Source organism: Mytilus trossulus, chromosome 6, assembly GCF_036588685.1.
Source record: "Mytilus trossulus isolate FHL-02 chromosome 6, PNRI_Mtr1.1.1.hap1, whole genome shotgun sequence".
In the NCBI taxonomy this organism is placed as follows: Eukaryota; Metazoa; Mollusca; class Bivalvia; order Mytilida; family Mytilidae; genus Mytilus; species Mytilus trossulus.
Genome location: NC_086378.1, coordinates 80,313,297 through 80,332,437, shown reverse-complemented (window position 1 = coordinate 80,332,437; position 19,141 = coordinate 80,313,297). Strand labels below are relative to the sequence as shown.

General features: G+C 33.1%; 1 protein-coding gene across 3 annotated transcripts in view; it reads right to left on the bottom strand.

Moving 5' to 3' along the window:
- The window catches only part of LOC134721972 (retinoblastoma-like protein 1), a 62,028-nt gene extending 56,934 nt beyond the window's left edge, over positions 1-5,094 (bottom strand). For all 3 annotated transcript variants that reach the window (XM_063585349.1, XM_063585350.1, XM_063585351.1), the window contains exons 1-2: positions 4,843-5,094; positions 1,450-1,583 (exon numbers count right to left, since the gene is read on the bottom strand). In XM_063585349.1, the coding sequence (XP_063441419.1) occupies positions 1,450-1,583; positions 4,843-4,980 (272 nt within the window). In that variant the 5' untranslated portion in view covers positions 4,981-5,094. The remainder of the gene's footprint in view (positions 1-1,449; positions 1,584-4,842) is intronic.
- Positions 5,095-19,141: the final 14,047 nt, after the last annotated feature.

Genomic DNA, 19,141 nt, shown 5'->3' with positions numbered 1-19,141 from the left:
AATAATGTTATCTAATAGCAGCACACAAATTATTTGTTCTTGACTTCTTGTAATAAGAAAGAAATAACCTGTCTTACCTACAAGATATAACCAGGTGCTCTGCAGGGCATAGCTTTATACAACTGCAGAGGTTGCATCCTGGACAGTTGGGGCAAGTATGGACACGACATTCAAGCTCGATACAGCTCTGAATTTGGATTGTGATCAAATTTTTGACATAATATGAGTTTCTGACACAAAACAAATGTCAAGATCTTACAAATCTATTGCGCAATATTGTGCAATTAAAGATTTCTTCTACAAACTTTTCAAAAATTTGGAATTTGAGAAATTTTGGAAAAAAATTTGAAAACAGCTACCAGCTCCCTTTTTTTGCAATTAATTCAAAACCTGACATTTCTTTATATTTAATTTACAAGAAGTGTAAGGGGTGTAAATCAAAACATACCCAACATTGTTTGTTAAATATTTTTAAAGTACCTCCCTTACACTGCTTTTAAATTGTCTTAATTATCCACTGACAAGAAAACCCTAGTTTTTCCCCATCTTTTAGCCCTTGTGCCCCCAATTCCAAAATATTTTGAACAATAACCCGCAAAGTCAATACTAACCATCCCTCAATGGTATGGAAACTTATGGTATAATTTCAAAGAGATTCATTCACTCAAACACAAGTTAATGTTTGAAAACTACAAAAATGCTTATTTAGAGCCCCTTTTTTACCGCCATTCCTAAACTATTGGGACCATAACCCCCAAAATCAATCCAACCTTCCTTTGGTGGTATTGAACCTTCTGGTAATATTTTGAAGTTGTATAAAAATAAATTTTAGAGGATTTTATTTTGGTTTAATCATCTATGAAAGTGAAATAACTATTTGCTTTTTACCGCCATTTTAGTTCAATTTTGTCAAAATAAGTTAAACATTTCTTATGAATTATTCAATTTTTTTATGACCTTGGTTACTGTTGAACTAGTCTTATATATTCAGCCATAAAAAGAAAAAAGAATGTCTTCTTTGAAAGTAAAACATGGGTGAACCATTTTGTTGACTGATATGATCCCCAAACAAGAACGTGTCCATAGTACACGGATGCTCCACTCGCACTACATGTATCTATCGGAAAGGGAAGATAAATGACTGACCTGTGTTAAGAGAAAGCCTAACTCTTGCACGTAAAAGACACCCTTGTAGATTTTGAAAAAGAGCAGGCTAATGTCGCTACAAGGTAGCACTTGCAACAGCAGAGTGGAGAGGGATTAATATATCAATACTGGGTAACTTGTTTCACAATCCACTATAAACAAATATGTTTAAACTTAATATGAGAATTCTAGTCAAATCAGTGAACAGGTATTTGACAGCTAATGTCCTTTTAAAAACAAAATCAAAAAAACTTTAAGTAAAAGGAAGTCATTGGTTTATAATTCATAACAATTAATAACAACCTGAATTTTGAAGAACGTAATAGCCTTGTAAGTGACACACAATTTCCTTCCACAGTTCCTCTTCCTACTGTGGGAATCACGCTCCTTCTACATGCTTCATAAAGTGCACACACCAACCAATGTAATTGATTTCCCTGCAAAAGAGAAGTACATATAAATACAGGGCTCACACTACTTCAGAATTATAGGGAGAAGTGACTTCTCTTTTTGAAACTGATAGGGAGAAGTGGTGAGATTTGAAAGAGAAGTGCTCTTTCGCGCGGTGCGCTACAATGTTTGGATTATACTATAGCATATATGGTATAAAGGGTCATATGTAAATAATGTTCTTTTTATAATGTTCAATTCATATCTGAGTATACAATTAAAGCAACATTTCAAATAAAAAGTTGTTAAGTTTTACTCAGGTTCTTGTGAGAAACTACCAATTAAATATTTAGTATCTAGCACTAAAAAAAATATTTTTTTATCTTAAAAAGGTAAAGAAATTATAATATATATCAATTACAATTTAATTCAAAACTATCTTGTGTATGAAAATCAGTGTTTTTCATTAAAAAAAAAAAAAAGTTATTAAGCTGGGCCATAATATATTGATAATAGTATTATAATAGTCATGATAGTCTCAGAGTTAAACAACTTTAATCAATAGTTTGAAACAATCCATAAAAAATATAGAGAATTATATACACCAATCAATTAGATGTAACCAAAAGTCTTTTAATTTGTGTGGAATACGTAATTTTCCCCTTTGGGATCAATATTCTTCTGTCAGCTGTTCCATCCGTGCGTCCGTAGTAATTATTGTAAAAGTACGGATTTTGGTCATAGCTGGTCCGGTTGAGATCCGTAGTTTAGAAATCGGTCAATGGCGGTCAATGGCGGACGAATGCAAGAAAATTTACAAAAATAAACGATGTTTGACAAGTTATTTGGAAGGGAACATTACGTTTTTAATGCAATAAATGGATTAAACACTTACTGGAGGCAACTTGTATCACGTTTAAATGAAGAAACAAACTTAGTTTGCCGCCGAAATATAGGTTGATGTACGTTTTCGAGTAACAAGCACCGGAACAAGCGGAAATACACGAAGTGATAACAAGTTGTATTTTTATCAAATAACCTGCTACAGACTTCAAAGACAATGCTTCAACCTCTTTTCTTAAGATAATGAATCGTTTATGTCTAAATCAATAAAAAATTGATGTTTCATCAACTAGGTAAAAATTGAAAATGTCCGAGGACGGAAGCGACTGAAAGCGAGTATCGTCAAGAACAGGGCAACTTCTTTTCGCTTTTGGGGGTAGGGGAAAGCGAAGTGACGGTCGGGAAAGCGACTTCTTCGCCCACTTCGCCTGGTAGCGTGAGCCCTGAAATATAAGCAAAGGTTGAACTTTAAACTATAATAACAAGCTAATATCAATGTGCTTTCTTCACAAATACATACATAATATTTATGCATTTAACAAACAACATAAATAAGGATCGATTAAAAAAAACATTAGTTGGCATGATTTGTGAGGACAGGATTTTCTATCACAAATAAAATTCCATCTCAAGTTTTTTTTTAAATGACAGACACTGAGATGAATTGTATTTATAGCAAAGAGCACATGCTGAAATGTCATGATATAACAGGTTGGGAACAAACCCCCTGGATGGTGATTATACCTGTATAGAGGGATAAACCTTCTTTAGAGGGATAAAATTATCCCTCTATAGAGGGGTATTTGTGTTTGCACTGGATTTAAAGCAAATTAGGGCAGAATGGCATTTTCTAATTATATTGGCTATAATCTCTAGCAGTGTGTGCATCAACATATGCACTTTTCTAAAAATTGGGATAACCTGTTTTCTGCTAAAGTGACAAAACTTGAAATCTATTGAATACCTATCTGAACACCTGATCAACATCAAAAGGAATAGTTGACCTTTAAAAATCTTGTTAAATCTAACAATAGAAATTCTGTTCAGTGAGGCATAAGTGAGTAGAATTTACCTGATCATCACAGCTTTCAATCATGGTGGACAATAGATTTTATATTTAGTCAGATAAGCAGCAAACTGGGCATATGCATATTAAACTAAGCACATCAATTGGTGCATCAACTGTTGTAGGTTACTGCCATAATAAGTAGAGAATGCCATTCTGCCCTGTTTTGATTTAAATCCAGTCTAAACAAGAATACCCCTCTATAGAGGGATAATTTTATCCCTCTTTAGAAGGTTTATCCCTCTATACAGGTATAATCACCATAGAGAGGGTTTGTTCCCAACCTGATATAATGTTGAAAGTCTTGGAGATATTTTTAAAGATTTTACTTTAAGTATCATATAAACTTAACATTTTTCAAGATCGTAGACGTAGACAAATGAGGTCAAGGTCAGATAAATCTTGTAATGAAATTCAAGCTCTCCAATTACATGTGGGTCCAACTTTAAAACCCTCGCTGCTTAGAAAGGAGTTCAAGCTAGAGTATGTGTGTGAGAGTCATAATGATATGACAACAGGGGCTGATGCAGGAATTTTCGAAAGGGGGGGTGCTAACCCAGGGCAAAGGGGGGGTGCAAAACATATGTCCCGATACAAATGCATTGATCGGCAAAAATAAAGGGTGGTGCGCACCCCCGTAACCCCCCCTCTGGATCCGCCACTGGACAACACTTCAGATGGGGGAAGTGCAACAGGATTGATTCCTTGGAAAATGCATTGGATACTTAGTCAGCCATAAGGGGTTACACTCAGTAAGCTCTTCTTTAGCTCAGTCAGTTTAATAGCTGCCTTAAAACACAGAGGTCCAAGCTTCGATTACCAGTTGAGACAAGCAATTTTGTAATGAAATTCATGCTCTCTGGTCATTCATTTCGGAGACATGTTCACATTAGCTATAGGCATCAGATAAAATGTGATCAACATGTATGACGCTGACAGACCATGGCAATTTCTGTGTTTGTGGTGCACATAAATAGATGTTAAGTATCAGAGCATTTGATAAAATAAGATTCAGAGATCCTCTTCAAATGATGGTAGAGGTACAGAGTCTGCATTATGTTAATGCGCAGGACTTATAAAATCCTTGAATTTGAATCTGGACAATTGCAGATCAAGCCTACACTTTACCAACTGAGATGAGGACCGAAGTACACAAAAGGAGAGGGGGACATATCTACTGAATTATTTTATATAAGGGAAGAACAATCAGAATTAACTATGAAATTCTCTGCAACCACCTTACATTATGTGAATTCATAGTTTATTCATGAACCTTGACTATTTAATGAACATATGCTGCTGATTTGTGGTGTGTGTGAGAGTAAGTAGTGTTTGAGTATAATTTAATAATTTTAAATATTTATGTCTAAACTTGCGCTGAGACTAAGAAAACATGCCTCTAAAGAATAATTTTCTAATATTTTTTGGTAGTTCTCTAACGCTTCGTCCCTTGCTTTCTTGTCCATGTTAAGATCGAGGCATAGTTCTTCAAACTGACTCTCTACGGCATCATCGCCGTCCTCTGAAAGACCCATTTTTTGGGTACAAAATTTACAACTCTTCCGGTCGTAGTAAATTTCATCAACAATGGCCGTCAGTTTCAATCTAGGTCAAACACACGCTTATGGCGGGAAAAGGGACATGGTCAGGGGTTAAAAATCGGTCCCAACAACATTACACTTAAAATAGTTTTCGTTCAGAGACATTAATCACTTATCAGTTTCACTTTTTCGCTTTAAATTTCTTCCAACTTGTCATTAAAGAAGTAATTTGTTGCAATTATTTGGACTAAAAGATATCATAAATAGTATCTAATGAAGTATACACCAGACGCGGATGCATAAGGGTCAAACACTTTTTGACCTTTTTGTTTACACTTGTTTCAAACGCACTAAAGACTAAGACCAACGCGCACCTGTTCGAGATTTATCAAATTCCGGGTCCGTTGGTCGTAATAGAGAAAGTTACACTATGTGTGAGTCCGTTAAGGATTATCAAATTCATGATGGATTGGTGAGCTATAAAAAAATGGCTGAATTAAATAATTTTGATATATTTCTGATTATTTATCTATGATAAAAGAAAACGAACTTAAAAGCATAACTTGAATAATTATAAAGTAGACAATATCTCAAATTGAAAATGACTTGTCTTGGACTGGAGCATTGGTCAAGAGACATCGATTGTCGAAATGCGTATCTGGTGCAGAAAAATTGGTTCTGTTTATGTGACATAGACTCAATCAATAAAAAAAAAATAATAAACAGCTGCGCCATGAGCACATGGCACGCCCGTCGCATTTAAATAATAATGTGCAATAACTTCTCAATGTCATATCAGAAATTTGTTGAAAAACTTTTTATAAAGATTAAAAGGGAGCTTACAACAACAGATCATAGATATAAACAATTTCCAAAGATTCATGAGAACTGCTGATATTTTTGAATAATTGTCCTTTTTTATCCGGGATACCCCTTCTTTTTAATGAATAAAACTCGGAAACGACGAATCTAAAGTTTATAAAAATCAAAAGGGAGCTTGTCAATAGACCAAATTGTCTTGAAAATTGGTGAAAGCATTTTTGAGTTATTGTCCGAAACTGGAAAATCTTCAAAGTTTTTATGAATAAAACCCCTTAACTTAAAAACATAAAATCAAAAATTTATATAAAGAACGAAAGGGAGCTCACGTCAATAGATATGAACAATTCACAAACGTTTTATGCAAATTGGTTTAAGCGTTTTTGAGTTAATATCCGTCATGTTGACGACGGACGGACGAACAGTCAGACGGACAACGATATACCATAATACGGGCGAATAAAAACGTACGACCAATTGTTTTAGTTGATCGTAGTTGACAGTATGAAATAAACAAAATCAAAGATTCTACTTTTTATTTTGATAGGGGGAACACATGGCGGCTACCCGAAGATATTTGGGTTTTCACTGAAAAAGAGAGCAGAGCAGTCTGTTGGAAATTTCTTTGCTTAGCCAACTGATTTAAGTTCCAATACAAAATCCCAGGAGCGTGCCAATACAGACCCAATTATTATTTTTTCCAATTGAGAAAACCCAAAACTGTTTCAATGGTTGATTGATGCAATATTATGCATAGAAAACTTGAGCGAAATAAAACAACTCCTTGGAGACTCTAGTTCTGAATTATTAAGCATTTAATCTATACTTGGGTATCATATAACCGATAAATAAAGGCAGTAATCCCTAATTCAATCGTTCATTATCACTTTTTTTTAATGTAGTTTCAAGATTATTCCGATATAGACATAATTAAGCAGGATGAAATATAACAAAAATTGTAATTAAAATGATTTACAGTAAATTTTACTGAATCCTATCCGATGTGAATCAATACAATTATCTTAATCTGTGAATTATTACTCATAACTGTCATACAAAGTTACTTTTGCAAAGGAACTATTTCTGTACTAAAAATTTGTAGTACTGCAATCTACCTTTAATATTCAGTACTATTTTGTTACTCTAAAATCATTGTAATATTTGAATTTGAAAAGATGATAATAAATAAAATAATTGTTTATTTGTGGTTACTATCCCTCTTGAACATCACTAATAATACAACCATAGCCATTTATTTTTTTAGAGAAACAATAAATACGTCCTCAATTTAACCAGGTCACTATCAAGTGCAATTTTAGCAACCTTTTAAAGCTTAAACCTAAACAAGCTCATAGGACCTTTGCAAGGTGTCGCTAACCTGGTGCTATTACAAATTGCAACAGTTATACTATTTCCTGTTCAGGACAGTTGATTGCTGCCGTAGCGCAAAAATACGATCTCTCACAACCGCAAGACCCATGCTAGCAGAAGCGATAGTATTTGGTTATATTTGGGTAAACTGCGTGTGTTTGATTGCTTGCTCTATTGTATATTTTGACCCAATCTTTTTAAAAGACGTAAAAGTTTTCCATCTGTGAACTTCTTACGGCAAGTAACCAATGTATGGCATATCATTCATATACTCATTAGCAATAGAGTCTCTGTCAAGTTACAAAAATACCGTAGTAGCAAGTAAAATCTAAAGCATTGGCTTAACGTGTGCAATGGAGTTGGGTACCGTTCAGAGATATTTAACCGATCTAAATATCGAAAACACGCTGCCATTATGACTAATCACATTGTTGGTAAAACTAAGAACCAGTGTTATTTTATTTTCAAATAATGAATGATTTTAACATTTTTTTTAATTTCTGTTTGGTTTTTTTTGTCAGCCCGCAATAGGAGTCAACTTCATACATGCCTCCATTTAATAAGTAAAATCACAAAAATACTGAACTCCGAGGAAAATTCAATCGCAAAGTCCATAATCAAATGACAAAACAAACGAATGGACAACAACTGTCATATTGTCAACGTATATTTGTTACGCCTAACAGAAGTTCCAATGGAATTTTTTTTATAAACATTGACATAATATCTATTCCTGTTGGGAAAAAAAAAAATCTATTCCATTTATTCTGTTAGGAACATATACTGTGATTAATTTTTATTCCTGTGGAAATAATATTCCAGAATATTTTTTCTTTTTGGAACTTATATTAAGAAGGAACTGCTATTCCGTGATAATATCCCTGACTTGGTACATGCATTTTCAAATGTAGAAAATGGTGGATTGAACCTGGTTTTATAGCGCTAAACCTCTCACTTTAACATCAGTGTCATTGATTCCGTTACGTATTCCCTATGGAAAATGCTGGAATTCCAGACAAAAAAAACCACCTCTTTTTAATATGTTGGAATTTTTCATATACCCTATGGAAGAAGCTGGAATTTCAGACAGGGTTAGGGTTAGGGTTAGGGTTTTTAAAACTCTTTTTCATAACCTATGGAACAATTCCAGACACGTGTCAACCCTTTGTCACACCCTATGGAAGATGCTGGAATTCCAGATACATGTTTTAAATCTTTCTCATACCCTATGGAGGATGCTGGATTTCCAGACAAGTTTTGAATTCTTTCTCATACCCTATGGAAGAATTCCAGGCACATGTTTCAACCCTTTGTCATACCCTATGGAAGATGCTGGAATTCCGGACACATGTTTCAACTGTTTCTCATACCCTTTGGAAGATGCTGGATTTCCAGACACTTTTCTAATTCTTTCTCATACCCTTTGGAAGATGCTGGATTTCCAGACACTTTTCTAATTCTTTCTCATACCCTATGGAAGATGCTGGATTTCCAGACAAATTTTAAATTCATTCTCATTTACCCTATGGAAGATGCTGAAATTCCAGACACATGTTTAACACTATTTTTTTATTTCCCTTTGGAAGATGTTGGAATTCCAAACAAATTTTTAACACTTGATCATTTATCCTATGGAAGATGCTGGAATTCAAGACTAATTTATAAATCATTCTCATATACCCTACGGAAGATGCTGGAATTTCAAACACATTTGTTATTTTTTCATATAACCCATTGAAGATACTGGAATTCCAGACACATTACTAATTCTTTTCATAGCATAAGGATGATGCTGGAATTCCAGACAAATTTCGGAATCTTTCTCATACCATATGGAAGATGCTGGATTTCCAGACAATTGTAAATTCATCATACGTTTTTTTATTGAGTTAAGTCTGCCAATTGATATTTTATCGTGTGTTTTTCTATGTTGCGATGTTATGCTATTGTTTCAGAAAAAGGGAGAAGGTTTGGATCCATTAAAACTTTTAAACCCGCTGCAAATGTCAGGAATCTGATGTACAGTAGTTGTCGTTTGTTTATGTAATACATACGTGTTTCTCGTTTCTCGTTTTGTTTAGATAGATTAGACCGTTGGTTTTCCCGTTTGAATGGTTTAACACTAGTAATGTTGGGGCCCTTTATAGCTTGTTGTTCGGTGTGAGCCAAGGCTCCGTGTTGAAGGCCGTACTTTAACCTATAATGGTTTACTTTTAAAATTGTCATTTGGATGGAGAGTTGTCTCATTGGCACGCACACCACATCTTCCTATATCTATCATATACCCTATGGAAGACGCTGGAACTCCAGACATATGTTTAACACTATTTTTTTTATTTCCCTATGGAAGATCTTGAAATTCCAGAAAAAATGTAACACTTGATCATATACCCTAGAGAAGATGCTGGAATTCCAGACAAATTTTAACTCTTAAACCCTACTGAAGATGCTAGAAATCCAGACAAAACTTAATTCTTTCATTTACCCTATGGAAGTTGTTGGAATTCTAGACAAATTTGTAAATCATTCTCATACCCTATGGAAGTTGTTGGATTTCCAGACATTTTTTTTTATTCATTCTCATTTACCCTATAGAAGATGCTGGAACTCCAGACAACTTTTTAATTCATTCTCATATACCCTATGGAAGATGCTGGAATTCCAGACAAATGTTTAACATTATTTTTGTATTTCCCTATGAAAGATGCTGGAATTCCAGACAAATTTTTAACACTTTATCATATACCCTATGGAAGATGCTGGAATTCCAGACAAATTTATAAATCCTTCTCATATACCCTATGGACGATGCTGGAATTCCAAACACATTTGTTATTTTTTCATATAACCTATGGAAGATACTGGAATTCTAAACAAATTGTTAACTCTCAAACCCTTTTGGAAGATACTGGAATATCAGAAAAAACTAATTCTTTCATTTACCCTATGGAAGTTGCTGGAATTACAGACAAATGTTTAACTCTTTATCAACTTCCCTATGGAAGATGATGGAATTTCAGACAATTTTTTTACATTTTTTCATATACCCTATTGAAGATGCTAGAATTCCAGACAATTCTACAATTCTTTCTCATACCCTATGGAAGTTACTGGATTTCCAGACAAATTTTTAATTCATTCTCATATACCCTATTGAAGATGCTGGAATTCCAGATTTTTCTTAATTCTTTCTCATACCCTATGGAAGATACTGGATTCCAGACAAATTTTTATTCTTTTTTAAACCCTATGGAAGATACTCGAATTCTAGACAATATTTTTATTTTTTCTCACACCCTATGGAAATTGCTGGATTTCCAGACAATTATTTTTATTCATTCTCATATACCCTATGGAAGATGCTGGAATCCCAGACAAATATTTAACGCTATTTTTTTTTGTATTTCCTTATTGAAGATGCTGGAATTCTAGACAAATTTATAAATCATTCTCAAATACCCTATTAAAGATACTGGAATTCCAAACACATTTGTTATTCTTTAATATAACCTATGGAAGATACAGGAATTCCAAACAAATTTTAAACTCTCAAACCCTTTTGGAAGATACTGGAATTCCAGAAAAAAAATAATTCTTTCATTTACCCCATGGAAGTCGCTGGAATTCCAGACAAATAATTAACCTTTTATCATATACCCTATGGAGATGCTAGAATTCAGACAACTTTTTAAATCTTTCTCATATACCCTATGGAAGATGCTAGAATTCCAGAAAAACATTTCACACTTTTTCATATAATCTCTGGAAGATGCTGGAATTTCAGACAAAATTTTAATTCTTTCTCATACTCTTTGGAAGATGCTCGATTTCCAGACAATTTTTTTATTCTTTCTCATACCCTATGGAAGGTACTGGAATTCCAGACAAAATTTTAATTCTTTCTCATACTCTATGGACGATGCCGGAATTCCAGACAAATTTCTCATTTATTCTTATATACCCTGTTGAAGATGCTGATTCCAGACAAGTTTTTTTTATTCTTTCTCATACCCTATGGAAGATGCTGAATTTGCAGACAACTTTTTAAATCTTTCTCATACCTATTGAAAATGCCGGATTTCCAGACAACTTTTTAATTCTTTCTCATACCCTATGGAAGATGCTTGATTTGCAGACAAATTTTAAATTCTTTCTCATTCCTATGGAAGATGCCGGATTTCCAGACAAGTTATTTTATTCTTTCTCATATCTTATGGAAGATGCTGAATTTGCAGACAACTTTTTAAATCTTTCTCATACCTATTGAAAATGCCGGATTTCCAGACAACTTTTTAATTCTTTCTCATACCTATTGAAAATGCCGGATTTCCAGACAACTTTTTAATTCTTTCTCATACCCTATGGAAGATGCTTGATTTGCAGACAAATTTTAAATTCTTTCTCATTCCTATGGAAGATGCCGGATTTCCAGACAAGTTATTTTATTCTTTCTCATATCTTATGGAAGATGCTTGATTTCCAGACAATTTTATAATTCTTTCTCATACCCTATGGAAGATGTTGGATTTCCACACAAATTTTTAATTCATTCTCATATAACCTATCGAAGATGCTGGAATTCCAGAACTATTTTTAACAATATTTTATACACTATGGAAGATGCTGGACTATAAGACACCTTTTTAACTATATCTCATACCCTATGGAAGATGCTGGAATTCCAAACACATTTGTTATACTTTCATAAACTATGGAAGATACTGCAATTCCAGACAAATTTTTAACTCTCAAATCCTTATGGAAGATACTGGAATTCCAGACAAAATTTAGATTTTTCATTTACCCTATGGAAGTTGCTGGAATTCCAGACAATTTTTAAATCATTTTCATATACCCTATGGAATATGCTGGAATTCCAGACAAACATTCAACACTTTTTTATATACCCTATGGAAGTTGCTGGAATTCCAGACAAATATTTAGTTCTTTCTCATATCTTATGGAAGATGTTTGATTTCCAGACAAATTTTCAATTCATTCTCATATACCCTCTGGAAGATGCTGGAATTCAAGACAAATTTTCTATTCTTTCTCATACTCCATGGAAAAAGCTGAATTTCTAGACAAATTTTTAATTCTTTCTCATACCCTATGGAAGATGCTTGATTTGCAGACAATTTTTAAATTCTTTCTCATTCCTATGGAAGATGCCGGATTTCCAGACAAGTTATTTTATTCTTTCTCATATCTTATGGAAGATGCTTGATTTCCAGACAATTTTATAATTCTTTCTCATACCCTATGGAAGATGTTGGATTTCCACACAAATTTTTAATTCATTCTCATATAACCTATCGAAGATGCTGGAATTCCAGAATTATTTTTAACAATATTTTATACACTATGGAAGATGCTGGACTATAAGACACCTTTTTAACTATATCTCATACCCTATGGAAGATGCTGGAATTCCAAACACATTTGTTATACTTTCATAAACTATGGAAGATACTGCAATTCCAGACAAATTTTTAACTCTCAAATCCTTATGGAAGATACTGGAATTCCAGACAAAATTTAGATTTTTCATTTACCCTATGGAAGTTGCTGGAATTCCAGACAATTTTTAAATCATTTTCATATACCCTATGGAAGATGCTGGAATTCAAGACAAATTTTCTATTCTTTCTCATACTCCATGGAAGATGCTGAATTTCTAGACAAATTTTAATTCTTTCTCATACCCTATGGAAGATGCTGGATTTGCAGACAAATTTTAAATTCTTTCTCATTCCTATGGAAGATGCCGGATTTCCAGACAAGTTATTTTATTCTTTCTCATATCTTATGGAAGATGCTTGATTTCCAGACAATTTTATAATTCTTTCTCATACCCTATGGAAGATGTTGGATTTCCACACAAATTTTTAATTCATTCTCATATACCCTATCGAAGATGCTGGAATTCCAGAATTATTTTTAACAATATTGTATACACGATGGAAGATGCTGGACTATAAGACACCTTTTTAACTATATCTCATACCCTATGGAAGATGCTGGAATTCCAAACACATTTGTTATACTTTCATAAACTATGGAAGATACTGCAATTCCAGACAAATTTTTAACTCTCAAATCCTTATGGAAGATACTGGAATTCCAGACAAAATTTAGATTTTTCATTTACCCTATGGAAGTTGCTGGAATTCCAGACAATTTTTAAATCATTTTCATATACCCTATGGAATATGCTGGAATTCCAGACAAACATTCAACACTTTTTTATATACCCTATGGAAGTTGCTGGAATTCCAGACAAATATTTAGTTCTTTCTCATATCTTATGGAAGATGTTTGATTTCCAGACAAATTTTCAATTCATTCTCATATACCCTCTGGAAGATGCTGGAATTCAAGACAAATTTTCTATTCTTTCTCATACTCCATGGAAGATGCTGAATTTCTGGACAAATTTTAATTCTTTCTCATACCCTATGGAAGATGCTGGATTTGCAGACAAATTTTAAATTCTTTCTCATTCCTATGGAAGATGCCGGATTTCCAGACAAGTTATTTTATTCTTTCTCATATCTTATGGAAGATGCTTGATTTCCAGACAATTTTATAATTCTTTCTCATACCCTATGGAAGATGTTGGATTTCCACACAAATTTTTAATTCATTCTCATATACCCTATCGAAGATGCTGGAATTCCAGAATTATTTTTAACAATATTGTATACACGATGGAAGATGCTGGACTATAAGACACCTTTTTAACTATATCTCATACCCTATGGAAGATGCTGGAATTCCAAACACATTTGTTATACTTTCATAAACTATGGAAGATACTGCAATTCCAGACAAATTTTTAACTCTCAAATCCTTATGGAAGATACTGGAATTCAAGACAAAATTTAGATTTTTCATTTACCCTATGGAAGTTGCTGGAATTCCAGACAATTTTTAAATCATTTTCATATACCCTATGGAATATGCTGGAATTCCAGACAAACATTCAACACTTTTTTATATACCCTATGGAAGTTGCTGGAATTCCAGACAAATATTTAGTTCTTTCTCATATCTTATGGAAGATGTTTGATTTCCAGACAAATTTTCAATTCATTCTCATATACCCTCTGGAAGATGCTGGAATTCCAGACAAATTTTCTATTCTTTCTCATACTCCATGGAAGATGCTGAATTTCTAGACAAATTTTTAATTCTTTCTCATACCCTATGGAAGATGCTGGATTTCAAGACAAATGTTTAACACTTAATCATATACCCCATGGAAGATGCTGGAATTCCAGACAAACATTTAATACTTTTTTATATACCCTATGGAAGATGCTGGAATTCCAAACAATTTTTGTATTCTTTCTAATACCCTATGGACAATGCTGAATTCCAGACAAATCTTTAAATCTTTCTCATATCTTATGGAAGATGTTTGATTTTCAGACAATTTGATAATTTTTCTCATACCCTATGGAAAAGGCTGGAATTCCAGACAAATTTTCAATTCGTTCTCATATACCCTCTGGAAGATGCTGGAATTCCAAACATTTTTTTTATTCTTTCTCATACCCTATGGAAGATGCTTGATTTGCAGACAAATTTTAAATTCTTTCTCATTCCTATGGAAGATGCCGGATTTCCAGACAAGTTATTTTATTCTTTCTCATATCTTATGGAAGATGCTTGATTTCCAGACAATTTTATAATTCTTTCTTATACCCTATGGAAGATGCTAGATTTCCATACAAATTTTTAATTCATTCTCATATACCTTATGGAAGATGCTGGAATTCCAGACAATTTTTTAACACTATCTTATACACTATGGAAGATGCTGGACTTTTAGACACATTTTTAACTATATCTCATACCCTTTGGAAGATGCTGGAATTCCAGACAAATGTTTAACACTTGATCATATACCCCATGGAAGATGCTGGAATTCAAGACAAACATTTAAACTTTTTATATACCCTATGGAAGATGCTGGAATTCCAGACAAATTTTCAATTCATTCTCATATAACCTCTGGAAGATGCTGGAATTCCAAACAAATTTTTTATTCTTTCTCATACCCTATGGACAATGCGGAATTTCCAGACAAATTTTTAATTCTTTGTCATACCCTATGGAAGATGTTGGATTTCCAGACAAATGTTTAACACTTTATTATATACCCTATGGAAGATGCTGGAATTCCAAACAATTTTTAAATCATTCTCATATACCCTATGGAAGATACTGGAATTCCAGACACATGTTTCAACTCTTTCTCATACCCTATGGAAGATGCTGGATTTCCAGAATTTTTTTTAATTCCTTCTCATACCTATGGAAGATGCCGGGTTTCCAGACAAATTTTTACTCTTTCTCAAACTCTATGGACGATACCGGAATTCCAGACAAATTTCTCATTCATTCTTATATACCTTATGGAAGATGCCGGATTTCCAGCCAATTTTAATTCTTTTTTATACCTTTTGGAAGATATTGAAATTCCAGACAATTTTTCTAATTCTTTCTCATACTCTTTGGACGATGTCGGATTTCCAGACATATTTCTCATTCAATCTTAAATACACTATGGAAGATACTGGAATTCCAGACAAATTTTTAATTCTTTCTCATATCTTATGGAAGATGTTTAATATTCAGACAATTTAATAATTCTTTCTCATACCCTATGGAAGATGCTGGATTTCCACACATATTTCAAATTCATTCTCATATACCCTATGGAAGATGCTGGAATTCCAGACAATTTTTTTTAATACCCTATTGAAGATACTGGAATTCCAGACAGGTTTTTTAATTCTTTCTCATACTCTTTGGACGATGTCGGAATTCCAGACATATTTCTCATTCAATCTTATATACACTATGGAAGATACTGGAATTCCAGACAAATTTTTAATTCTTTCTCATATCTTATGGAAGATGTTTAATTTTCAGACAATTTAATAATTCTTTCTCATACCCTATGGTAGATGCTGGATTTCCACACAAATTTTTAATTCATTCTCATATACACTATGGAAGATGCTGGACTTTTAGACACATTTTTAACTATATCTCATACCCTTTGGAAGATGCTGGAATTCCAGACAAATGTTTAACACTTAATCATATACCCCATGGAAGATGCTGGAATTCAAGACAAACATTTAAACTTTTTATATACCCTATGGAAGATGCTGGAATTCCAGACAACTTTTTAATTCATTCTCATATAACCTCTGGAAGATGCTGGAATTCCAAACAAATTTTTTATTCTTTCTCATACCCTATGGACAATGCTGAATTTCCAGACAAATTTTTAATTCTTTGTCATACCCTATGGAAGATGCTGGATTTCCAGACAAATGTTTAACACTTTATTATATACCCTATGGAAGATGCTGGAATTCCAAACAATTTTTAAATCATTCTCATATACCCTATGGAAGATACTGGAATTCCAGACACATGTTTCAACTCTTTCTCATACCCTATGGAAGATGCTGGATTTCCAGAATTTTTTTTAATTCCTTCTCATACCTATGGAAGATGCCGGGTTTCCAGACAAATTTTTACTCTTTCTCATACTCTATGGACGATACCGGAATTCCAGACAAATTTCTCATTCATTCTTATATACCCTATGGAAGGTGCCGGATTTCCAGTCAATTTTAATTCTTTTTTATACCTTTTGGAAGATATTGAAATTCCAGACAATTTTTTTAATTCTTTCTCATACTCTTTGGACGATGCCGGAATTCCAGACACATTTCTCATTCATTCTTATATACCCTATGGAATATGCCGGATTTCCAGAATTTTTTTTTAATACCCTATTGAAGATACTGGAATTCCAGACAAGTTTTTTAATTCTTTCTCATACTCTTTGGACGATGTCGGATTTCCAGACATATTTCTCATTCAATCTTATATACACTATGGAAGATACTGGAATTCCAGACAAATTTTTAATTCTTTCTCATATCTTATGGAAGATGTTTAATTTTCAGACAATTTAATAATTCTTTCTCATACCCTATGGAAGATGTTGGATTTCCACACATATTTTAAATTCATTCTCATATACCCTATGGAAGATGCTGGAATTCCAGACAATTTTTTTTAATACCCTATTGAAGATACTGGAATTCCAGACAGGTTTTTTAATTCTTTCTCATACTCTTTGGACGATGTCGGAATTCCAGACATATTTCTCATTCAATCTTATATACACTATGGAAGATACTGGAATTCCAGACAAATTTTTAATTCTTTCTCATATCTTATGGAAGATGTTTAATTTTTAGACAATTTTATAATTCTTTCTCATACCCGATGGAAGATGCTGGATTTCCACACAAATTTTTAATTCATTCTTATATACCCTATGGAAGATGCTGGAATTCCAGACAATTTTTTAACACTATCTTATACACTATGGAAGATGCTGGACTTTTAGACACATTTTTAACTATATCTCATACCCTATGGAAGATGCTGGAATTCCAAACACATTTGTTATTCTTTCATATAACCTATGGAAGATACTGGAATTCCAGACAATTTTTAAATCATTCTCATATACCCTATGGAAGATGCTGGAATTCCAAACAATTTTTAAATCTTTCTCATATACCCTATGTAAGATACTGGAATTCCAGACACATGTTTCAACTCTTTCTCATACCCTATGGAAGATGCTGGATTTCCAGATTTTTTTTTTAACCCTTCTCATACCTATGGAAGATGCCGGGTTTCCAGACAAATTTTTACTCTTTCTCATACTCTATGTACGATACCGGAATTCCAGACAAATTTCTCATTTAATCTTATATACCCTATGGAAGATGCCGGATTTCCAGCCAATTTTAATTCTTTTTTTATACCTTTTGGAAGATATTGAAATTCCAGACAATTTTTTAATTCTTTCTCATACTCTTTGGACGATGCCGGAATTCCAGACAAATTTCTCATTCATTCTTATATACCCTATGGAATATGCCGGATTTCCAGACATTTTTTTTTAATACCCTATTGAAGATACTGGAATTCCAGACAAGTTTTTTAATTCTTTCTCATACTCTTTGGACGATGTCGGAATTCCAGACATATTTCTCATTCAATCTAATATACACTATGGAAGATACTGGAATTCCAGACAAATTTTTAATTCTTTCTCATATCTTATGGAAGATGTTTAATTTTCAGACAATTTAATAATTCTTTCTCATACCCTATGGAAGATGCTGGATTTCCACACAAATTTTTAATTCATTCTCATATACCCTATGGAAGATGCTGGAATTGCAGACAATTTTTTAACACTATCTTATACACTATGGAAGATGCTGGACTTTTAGACACATTTTTAACTATATCTCTTACCATTTGGAAGATGCTGGAATTCCAGACAAATGTTTAACACTTGATCATATACCCCATGGAAGATGCTGGAATTCAAGACAAACATTTAAACTTTTCATATACCCTATGGAAGATGCTGAAATTCCAGACAAATTTTCAATTCATTCTCATATAACCTCTGGAAGATGCTGGAATTCCAAACAAATTTTTTATTCTTTTTCATACCCTATGGACAATGCTGAATTTCCAGACAAATTTTTAATTCTTTGTCATACCCTATGGAAGATGCTGGATTTCCAGACAAATGTTTAACACTTTATTATATACCCTATGGAAGATGCTGGAATTCCAACAATTTTTAAATCATTCTCATATACCCTATGGAAGATTCTGGAATTCCAGACACATGTTTGAACTCTTTCTCATATCCTATGGAAGATGCTGGATTTCCAGATTTTTTTTAAAATTCTTTTTCATACCTATTGAAGATGCCGGGTTTTTAGACAAATTTTAACTCTTTTTTTTATACCCTATGGAAGATACTGGAATTTCAGACAATTTTTTTAATTATTTCTCATACTCTATGGACGATGCCGGAATTCCAGACAAATTT